General features: G+C 40.1%; 1 protein-coding gene across 1 annotated transcript; it reads left to right on the forward strand.

The window, feature by feature from the left end:
• Positions 1 to 754: 754 nt before the first annotated feature.
• pglyrp6 (peptidoglycan recognition protein 6) lies at positions 755 to 7,612 on the forward strand. Its single transcript, XM_012867934.3, has 5 exons — positions 755 to 2,208; positions 4,014 to 4,841; positions 4,972 to 5,182; positions 5,264 to 5,558; positions 7,437 to 7,612. Exons 1-5 carry the CDS (start codon positions 2,142 to 2,144, stop codon positions 7,452 to 7,454), a joined length of 1,419 nt encoding a protein of 472 aa, XP_012723388.2. The 5' UTR covers positions 755 to 2,141; the 3' UTR covers positions 7,455 to 7,612.
• The last annotated feature ends 2,839 nt before the right edge of the window (positions 7,613 to 10,451 follow it).

Genomic DNA, 10,451 nt, shown 5'->3' on the forward strand with positions numbered 1-10,451 from the left:
CTAAATGGACTTCTTATGTCTTTCTCTCAACAGCGACATTCTTATAACTACTCTTCCATAAAGGCTCTTCCATTTAGCGCACATCAGTAATGCATATCTATGGACTGATTCTTAGTCTATCTAAGCTGTGGATCTCTACAGCTCCTCCAGAGTTACCGCGGCCCTCTTGGCTGCTTCTCTGAATAAGAAAGTAGAGCACATCACCCCAGTTCTAAAGTCCATCCACTGGCTCCCTGTACATCAGAGAATAGACTTTAAAATACTTCTGTTAGTCTATAAATCCCTGAATGGCTTAGAACCTAAATGCATCACAGACTTTTTATCAGTGTTATCAAGTCTTCTGGCTCCAGCCTGCTCTGCATACCTAGAACCAGAACCAGAACCAAACATGGAGAAGCAGCATTTAGTTCCTGTGCTCCACTGATCTGGAACAAACTTCCAGAAAACTGTAAAGATGCGGAAAGCCTGAGTTCCTTTAAATCAAGATTAAAAGCACATTTGTTTAGGATTGCCTTCAACTGTTCTAGTTAAACATCATTTACTGAAACATCATTAGTTCAACTTTTTTAGTCCAACTGTTTTTAATGTTCTATTTTTGTTTCTACATTTTATTCCTACTTGCTTTTATTCTGTTTTGTTTTCCTATATTTTAATCATGTAAAGCACTTTGCATTGTCTCTGTACTGAATTGTGCTACACAAATAAACTTGCCTTTCCTTGAATGATACTCAAGTGTTGGTAGATTTGCAGTTGAGCCATGCTCTTCACATTTTCAAATCCTAGATCAAACAGCCTTCTAGGTTAAAACTTGGGATATTGTTTCATAAATTAGCCCTGATTGCTTTAAACTTTCTCATCAGCTTTCTCCCTGACCTGTCTGCTGTGTTCCTCGGTCTTCATGATGGTGATTGTTCACTAATGTTCTCTAACCAACCACTTAAGACTTCACAGAACAGCTGGATTGATACTATATTAAATTACCCTCCGGTGGACACCATTTATTAAGTGGGTGACTTCTGAAGGCAATTGATTATACTGGATTTTATCATAGTTAAAATGGAAAAATTTCTGAGTTCAAATTTGTAAAAAGATGTCTGAAAATCATGTAATATTGTTTACTATCCAATTTATAACTATGCATTACTTTCTATTGGTTTATCACACAAAATATCAATAAAGTAAATTAAAGTGCGTGGTTGTGATGTGGCAAAAAGCGACAAAGTTCGAGGGGTGTGAATATTTTTGCAAGGCACTGTACACCCGTGTCTAACAGGCCCACAGGAGACCTTGAGCTTCTCTTCTAACTTCCCCTCCAAAGTCCCATGCATGTGTTTGTGTTCGGGTTATTCTTATAAATGTCAAGCTGCGCGTCCCGTGCTTACAGTAAACACACATGCCCTTGGTATCTGATGCCCTGAACTTCTGCAGTGGATTTTACGCATCTCCCAGACAACATCCACTTCCCGTTGTTCTGCTCAAGCCGGCGCAGCAACTATCTATGGGGGAATTTTTGTTTTTTGTGCACACGTTGCAATTACAGGCACTCCACAGACAAAAATTACAGGAATTCATTCATTGGGAACACCAATTGCCTTAGTGTGCATATACATTTCTGCATCGGACATGTGTTTTACGGTTTTGGAACTTCCTCAGTTTTGTAGCCAAGCTTTGCATTTTTCTGATTATCAATAACAGCGTACCTATTGCCTCAGACAGGAGTGACACTGATTTGTACAGTGGTGTGGCTGTATTACTTCAAATGGAGCTGCCACATTAATGACACAAACAAGATGACTGAGATGTATTGCTGAAATGTTCAATTTCTGCATGTGAAATCTGCATCAGTCAGCTGTGTCACACAGAGAGCCGTTGTGACAGCGGTGGACGTTGCGAGTCGTCAGCTGTGTGTTTTTCTCAGTGCATAGCTGAGGACAACACATGGCTTATTTCACAGGTGCCCTGTTTCCCACATTGCTTACGTGGATGCGGGTTGATTTAATGCAGACATAATCTATTCAGAGTATTTGTACAGCTGTTGCATAACCACCCACATACTCTGCAGGCGGACATCTATAAATGAGAGGGAAACAACAGAGATGTGCACATTTGAAGCCTGGACCTGAAAGTGTTTGCAGCTCAGGATGGACCACAGATGGTGGAAATTATCCCTGGCCGTTCTGGTGCTGCTGGCCAGCACATATGCAGAAGGTAAATATTTTGTGTTTCTTCTCGGTTCTTTAATGGGGATTCCACTTTGTGATAAAATTATACTGTGGCTCATTTGTTATAATTCTTGATCCATGATGCACGGAAACTTTTCAGTGGACGACAAGCGACTGCGCTTAGGTTGTAGTGATCATTCTGCATCAGACAAATTGTGTTGGGGAAAGTGCAACACGCTGTTTGACGTCGTTTTACTAAATCTAAAATCAACTTTATTAAAAACAGCATGATTATGATCTCCATTATATGATTTTACTAAAGTAGTCTGAAGCATCAGAGGGCACCTAACCAGATGTTACTCTGCAAGCTTTTGATCTGGAAGCTAAAAGCTTATTGAACTTCTCTTTTCTACATGATGGAGTTTTATACACTGACCATGCAATGTTTTCAATTACATAGGGATTTCCTTTTTAACAGTCATAATGCATAATACATATTTAATCTGTTGCTTTTTAATCTTCACCTGAACAAAGTGTGAATTATCATAAGAGTCTGTACTTAATTGCTTGTACATTAAAGTGTATTATGCATCAGAAGTGCTTATAGAGTTTTACTTTTAGAAATAGTATTGGTAAGCATCACAACAATTTGGCTACACAGCAAAAAAGAGGGTTTTCAACAAATTTTACTGAAAAATTCAAGCCCATTGGGTTCTCCTCTGATCGGATTTTCCTTCTGTGTTCTAATTTTTTTCTGCGTGTTTTTACAAACACATGAGGTTTTAGATAATGATTTCTGTTTGTCAGTCTCTTTTTTCCCTTGAAGGACAGAAATAAGGAGGAAATATACTTTGGTGACCCCCAATGAGAGCATTTCTGGAAAATGTTGCTTCATCAAGGAACAGTAGAAAACAGTTTTAAAGATATATTTCAAATAAGTCAAGGAAGCTAGTTTTCACATAATATTAGCCCAGTTTAATATGAATCAGAAAGAAAATATCACAAACTAGCCAGAATATATAGTCCAACATTTAAAATTAAATGTATGTTTATTACATTTATTTTTACCAGAAGAGGCACTTTAGCTTAGTTTTCATCGGAAAATAGAAGTCAGTCTAAAAACTTAAAAGGGGATGTTTAAAATGTTTCCCTTGGATAAAAATGTTTAAACTTACTTTTCCAAAAACAACCAATTAGCTGTAGCTTTAGCCTGAATCTACCACCCAGGAATCCTTGTGCAGTGGCCCTCTAATGTTTTCCGTAGAGCACCCCTTTCAAGAAGGAAACATTTTCAGGCTCCCCATCCCAACAAAATGTAACTCTTATCGTTTTCTGGTTTAATACATGAAAGCTGTCGTTCTGAAGATTGCCCAGAATCCATTTTACAATTTAGAACATTCATACGTTCATTTTTAACGTGTAACAATGGTTTCTAACAACTAGAATGTTTCAACATTGTCACACTTATTTAACTATATAACATTAACAACAATATAAATGGCTTTTAGCCCGACTCATACCTGCAGTTAACTTTTAACTAGCTATGAACGTCATATGGTAAAAATCAAGCCATTAATATTAAAGACAAACTTCAGTTACATTAAGTTTTGTACTTTTTTAGGAGTGTATTAGTAGTATTCATCATGCTGACACCAGGTACAGACCAAACACTAGGGGGTGCTGTTGTCACATTTAGAATGATTTAGAAGGCCTGTATTTTCTGGACAATAAAAGGCATGTGTCAGTCTTTAGAGAACTTATAGTTGCACTTCCAGCTTCAAAATGGCCTCAATGCTGCTTTTAAAAACATGCACGTGTTTATGACTGAAACATAAATGTTTGTCTCTCCAGCCTCATTTTCACACCACATGAAGGACTTCATCAAGGCTGTAAAGCAGATAGAAGATGAGGACCCAAGCTCAGACCCCGCTGCTGTGCTGAAGATGGTGCGCAGAGCAGCTGGCCTCAATGACGCTTTCATCCAGTACTTCCTTCCAAATGCCGAGGCTACTGTTTCCGAACTGCCCGCTAACCTCTCAGAGTACTTTCGCAAGGCTGTGCATCACAGGGTGCTGGAAGATGCCAAAGAAGAAGGAGTGGCTCTGACCCCGGATGGTACCACAGTTGCCCTCGGACCAGTCCTCCTGGGCATCGAAGCTGGCTTCCTTTCCAAGAGCAAAGGACGAGCGAGAGGTCTCTACCAGCTCACTCTGGCCAGAGACCTGGGTCTTTCCCTCAGGCACGATCCTTCTGGCGCAAATCGCTTTGGACCCGATGGCTGCTGGGACAACTTAACGTCTCCTCAAGTCTTCACGCTCTCAGACAAACCGACTTTGCTGACCACAGCTCAGGTCAATGGCGCTATGGATGGCATCATACTGGGGATGGAGGTTTCAACCAATTCCGGTGAGCTTCCCAAGCTCAGCAGTCTGCTGAGTGAGTACTACGGCCACCAGCTGGACAGCAGGGGAATGGACGCAGCCCCGCGTCTCATAAGTCGACGTCGCAGGGAGAACTTCAGAGCGTTGCTCCTCCCTCCTCTGCTGGCCAAACAGGCGGCGAAGTCTGTGGAGCTGCAGCAAAGACTGGCGGGACACCCAAAGATGGAGGTGAAGGCTAAGAGGCAGCTGACAGCTGTGATGAAGGAGGGACTGAAAGACTTTGTTCACATGTACATGGGTGAGCATGAGATCAAACCGCAGAGGAACCGAAAGAATTCAAAAGAAACACTTGCGCATTGTTCTGATTCTCCATCAGAACAAGAAAAGAACATTGTAACTAAAGATATGATGCCTTTATGTCTTAATAGATTGTCCACCCTTCATCCCCCGATGCATGTGGGGCGCTGAGCCATACAGAGGAACACCCACCAATCTGTCCTTGCCTCTGTCCCGCTTGTTCATCCATCACACCCACACACCCGGCGAGCCTTGTTTGACCTTTGAGCAGTGCTCTGCAGACATGCGATCCATGCAGCGCTTCCATCAAGAAGACAGAGGCTGGGACGACATCGGATACAGGTAAAATCAGTAGACTCGTAAGATCACTTCCACCAGCCAAAGGTACGCTCTAAACTTTAAATAAAAAACCCTCTTCTAAAGCTTTGTTGCCGGCGCTGACGGGTACATCTACGAGGGACGGGGCTGGCACTGGCAGGGAGCCCACACGTACGGACAAAACTCCAGAGGCTATGGCGTGTCCTTTATTGGGGACTACCAAACCCGTCTGCCATCTCAGCACTCCATGGGGCTGGTGAGAGATCAGCTGGTGTCCTGCGCTGTAGGCGGAGGCCGACTGGTGTCCTCCTACATCCTGCAGGGGCACAGAGACGTGGTGAGCACGACCTGTCCAGGAGACGCCTTCTATGAAGAAATCAAAGGCTGGGAACACTTCGGGGTACGTAGGAATCTGGCGTTACAAAGTAGTCCTTTAGAGATGTTTATGTGGAGAAAAGGTTGAGCTCTAAGAAAGGAAGCTGGAAACTTATTGGGTGTATTTACTTCTTAACAGAACTGATATTAGAAATAAGCCTTAAATGGGGTTAGGTGTCAGTTCCCTAAACAACATAAGATAACCAGTAGGGCTAAACAGTTACAATGTCATGTAAAAGTATTCCCACCCCTTGAACCCTTTCAAATTCATACTTCTTTTTACAAATAAAAATCTGAATTGTACTGTTATTTAGTAATTAAAGCTAGCCACCTTCAAAGATTTAACACTATGAACTACTGGTGACAGAAGTCCTAGACTAATTTTAAATTTGTTTGTTGGATTTTTCCACAGTGCTTAAATTGATTGTACTCGTTTTTTTCTTAGAATGTAACCACAGCAAAATACTCTGCATAAATGACTAGGATTGAATGCTGTTTTTCAAAACAGTACCAAATATCATTTCTCCAGAGTTTAAGGTTTACTGATATTATTAACTGTATACGTGGTTAATAAAGTAAAACATACAGCGGTATGTATAAAATGGGGGAGACATTGAAGCGGTGAGAAATCTGTCTCTATAACAGAGAGGACTGACCCAGAGGTTCAGAGTAGTCTCAAAGGTATTAACTACTTGGAAACAAAGTGTAATGCAGGGACTCTTTAAACTTTTTATCACCTCACTGAAGTTTCCAAATCTTACTCCAATGGGAGAGAGACATTGGATACTGGATGTGAACAAAACCTGAATATTTTACAGTTTGATGAGTTTTTCTGAGAAAAAAGAAAGTTCTAATTGTGTTTTTGGTTAATGAATACAGCTTAATTGTTCACCCAGTTATGACTCAGAATCCTAAATGTTCAAGTTTCAACATTACAGATAAGCCCATTTAGTGCAAAATTCCAATTAGTAAAGTCAACAGTTTCTCACCAACATCGATCTCAAAATCCAATATGGCCGAGTTCAGAACAGAGTGATAGTTGAAAGTATGCACTTATAAATATGTTCCTTTAGTTTTTTAATACATAAAAGACTAAGGTATACTGTAGTTAGTGTTCATAGTTAGCTTGCCAGTAAGCAGTTAGCATATTGACCTGGTTTTCGTACTCGCAACTGAAACATGGTTAAAGTTGGATTTGGTGCCAGTTTATATGGAGAGTGCTCAAAGTTTTTCTGACTCCTCTTCTCTTCTGAATGGTTTCTATCTAAAAGAGTAAATAATGTAATAGAACAACTCATGAGTTCTTAAATGTTATGTAGCTTTGTATTTACCTTGTAAAAGGTATGCTGCTTCTGGGAACCACTGTAGACAATCCAAGTACCAGACGTGGTACCTGTATCATAGTCTGAGACAGTTTAGTCAGAAATGTATTCGACTTATAGATTGAGGTCGAATTAATTTGCTTTATTAGCACACCTCATGAAAATATGTCTGCGAGAATGCAACTTTTATTTTGTTTGTTTATGAATAGACATACATACAGGTTTTGCATTAATCTAAAAATCACCCTACTCAGATGTAAAAGACTTTTTTTGAGTATATGCTATTTTCAATAACTTTACAGTATTTTTTCTCATGTTGTAAACATGCCCTTACTGCATGGTCTCTTGTTTATTATTATTATTTTGTTTTTTATATTTTTTATCCCCTGTGTGAATCTGCATGGTTCCACATACCTTTCATTCCTTTTGCTGCTGGTACACCTGAATTTCCCCACTGAGGGACAATAAAGTATATTTCAATTTTATTTATTAAAGTGTCTTTACATTGCTGCATAAAAGTAAAAGATTTGTTCCATCACGATGAATATTACTTTAATTTTCTTACATATTCCCTTTTACAGGAAGTCAGGAAACGATAACCTTGAGCCTGGGTGGAGGAAGGATGAAGACAAAGAACAAAAGCATAATATAATAAAGGTTATTTTTGTTCCTTTGAGTTCACTGTTGCCTAATTCTGTAAAATATGAAGCCTTTGAAGGCTCACATTTTTTTTTAATAAAATTTTTTTTTACTACTTAATTTTTTTGTTGTAAAAAAAATGTTTTGGACTGCGTTACATCACGGACTAATATTTTTCACTCAAAGTACATCGACAGCAACTCAGTGCAGGCGACCTGACATGTTGGGGCAAGAATCCATTTAATCCTCTGAAAAGGAAGGATGGTACACTGCTAGGAAGTTAACTTTTTTCAGTCAGGGACTAAAAAAAATGTAATTCAGTCTTTCAATGAAAATAGTGAGTACAACCATACCTCCAGTAGTTTTGCATAATTTCACAACAGCATCAGGAGATTCACTTCTCTAAACCACCTGACTACCTTAATAAGTCTCTTAATTTGGTTTAATTCTTACAATGCAGTCCTTTTCAAAGGTATCCCTACCTTTAGCAATTTTTCTCATTTCATTATATTACCACCACAAACTTCAACTTATTTTCTCCAGGTCTTACGTGATAGCCCAACCCAAAGTGGTGTAAAGAAGACAAAAAAAATAAAAAGATTTAACCAAAGCTGCTCTGTGAAGGCCTCAGAGATTTTCTTTTAGATAACATAAGTGAAGAATAAGCATAAACTATAAAGGAACAGTATTTACAGTAAGGAACACAGCAGAAGGTCAATTAGAAAAAAATTGGACAAGTTTAAAACACCGTTATTAGAAAATGACGCAATATTTAGGAGCAGGGGTAAATCCATTGACACCACATGGAAGGAATATGAAAGTCCTGCAAGCTGACTAGGGTACAACCACCGACCTCAGCTGAGAGGAGAGCTTTAATCAAAGAAGCAGCCAAGGGGTCCTTGGGGGAGCTGCAGGGAGCCACAGCTCAGGAGGGCGAACCTGCTGACAGTGGAGTAGTCAGTTGTGCCTTTTATAGAAAAGATGTAAGATTGCAGAATTGCTAAAAGGAATTCACAAACATTCTCCACCGTAGTTTGCCGCAAGCCATGTGGAGGAAATTGCCTGACGCTGTGTGTCTGAGCGGTAACTGTGCTCAACGCGGCTTGCACGCTGTGAGACATGGTGGAGGGGGGGGCTGCACCATGCTGTGGGGGATGCCTACCTTCAGCAGGTGAAACAGCAAGACTGGTGAGAGCTGAAGGGAACACGGACTTAGATCAGTACAGGCCTATCCTCAAAGAAATCCCGCTAGAGGCTGCTAAGAGCTGGGCTGAACGTTTGCCTTTTACTTCACAACATCGCAGTGCTTTGTGTCGGTGCAGCACATCGAAATTACACAGAATGTGAAATTGTGAAATTGGTCTGGGTACTTTTTTTTTAATACAGATTTGATATTACGTAACACTTTCTTTTGCCGTTTTCCTGACGATTATGTGGTATTCGCAGGAAATGCTTGAATTTTAAAATGCTGTTTTTCCAGTATAGTTTTAGACAAACGCACCACCCTGTATGTAGGACTGCAAATTATGCATTTCCCGAGGCGCTAAAGCAAGTATATATAATTGCCAAACATGGCCTAACGAGTTCTTTAGCTTGCAGCAACATGTTTCCTGTTATGACAGATGAATTACTGCCTTTTCTAAGCGGATCACTTTCTGTCAAAGCGCCTGGTTGTCGGCGATATTTTCCTGAGAAAGTTCTAGCTGCTATTCAAGGTTCATAGAGACTAGAAAGTCTGTGTCCGACGCAAACCTTCTGCACTGGAAACTTTTGTACAGCCTCCCAGTGATTGCGCTATCAGGCCGACAGTTGCAAATGTCCTCAGCTGACTGTGTTGAAATCTTGTCTTTCGCAGAGATTTCTCTTTCCATCGGCTGCTGGGCCGGCTGAACGTTTATGCCATCCAATTTTTTGGCTCAGACTGCAAAGTTTTGCGTAGCCTAAGACGTGGCTATAATTTCCACCAACATCTCATACAAGCACATACTGAAAAGCAAACATTTGAGTTTAAATGAACACAACCACCACAGTGTGTCCCTGTGGACATGACCAAAAATGTAATTATTGAGTTAGTTGTTTCAATAATTATAAGATCTTTAATGTAGTTGTGAAACAGAGGTTTATATATACGGCACTGATGACACTTCTCAACACTCAATACTAAAACATTCTGCATTTATGATGACATTTTTAATGCAAGACCAAGATTAAAACACCATTTTTTTTGTGCACAACACCTAATCACATGAAATAGCAACATTTTACATTTAAACACTTACACGTTTTGAGGATCATGCAGTTCCTGTTGACTTGCTACTAGTCGCAGAAAGAGAGTTGTTGTTGCATGCAGTGGGTGTTTACTTAGTTGTGTGTGAGTGTGTATTGGGGGAGGAGGGGGTGGACTTTGCCCTGAACGCCATTCCTGCAAGAACCACCAACATTAGCAACACTAGACTCGAGTAAAAGGCCTAAATCCCTGATGATCACTTGTAGTTACATGTAGTTAAGAAACGCAGTTCCTTTGGCAGCCAGTAGGGGGAGCCAACCCCGCCGTCTAATAATTAGGCGCTGATTGATTTCCAGGATGTAATTAGTTTGGACGAATTTAGCAACAAAACAAACGTAGTAAACATCCTCCTCGCACAAGGAGAGACGCGTACGTGTCCAAACAATGTGAATGTTTGCGTTCTTACAGCGTAATATGCGATGCAAATATATTAAAAGTCCAATGTGATAAGTGGATGACCCGAAATTGACAGCTGATCCCCTAAAAGGGCTGCAACATCAATAAGAACCATCACTTTTTAGACAACTTTCCAACTCGGGTTTTTTGTTGTTGTTGTTGTTTTTTTTAATTCGCTAGTGAGAAAATATTCCTCCTGACATTTAAATAAACGCGCACACAACAAGTCTCCTCACAAATAATAAATCTGTGCCAAGCGGTAAAAGTTGGACTA

This window comes from Fundulus heteroclitus, chromosome 16 (genome assembly GCF_011125445.2).
Source record: "Fundulus heteroclitus isolate FHET01 chromosome 16, MU-UCD_Fhet_4.1, whole genome shotgun sequence".
In the NCBI taxonomy this organism is placed as follows: Eukaryota; Metazoa; Chordata; class Actinopteri; order Cyprinodontiformes; family Fundulidae; genus Fundulus; species Fundulus heteroclitus.

Bases quoted from the DNA above. Each gene is read 5' to 3' on its own strand.
- pglyrp6 (XM_012867934.3), top strand. From the start codon at position 2,142: ATGGACCACAGATGGTGGAAATTATCCCTGGCCGTTCTGGTGCTGCTG. The intron at 2,209-4,013 runs GTAAATATTTTG...TTGTCTCTCCAG, and splicing joins GGCCAGCACATATGCAGAAG to CCTCATTTTCACACCACATG. The intron at 5,183-5,263 runs GTAAAATCAGTA...CCTCTTCTAAAG, and splicing joins TGGGACGACATCGGATACAG to CTTTGTTGCCGGCGCTGACG.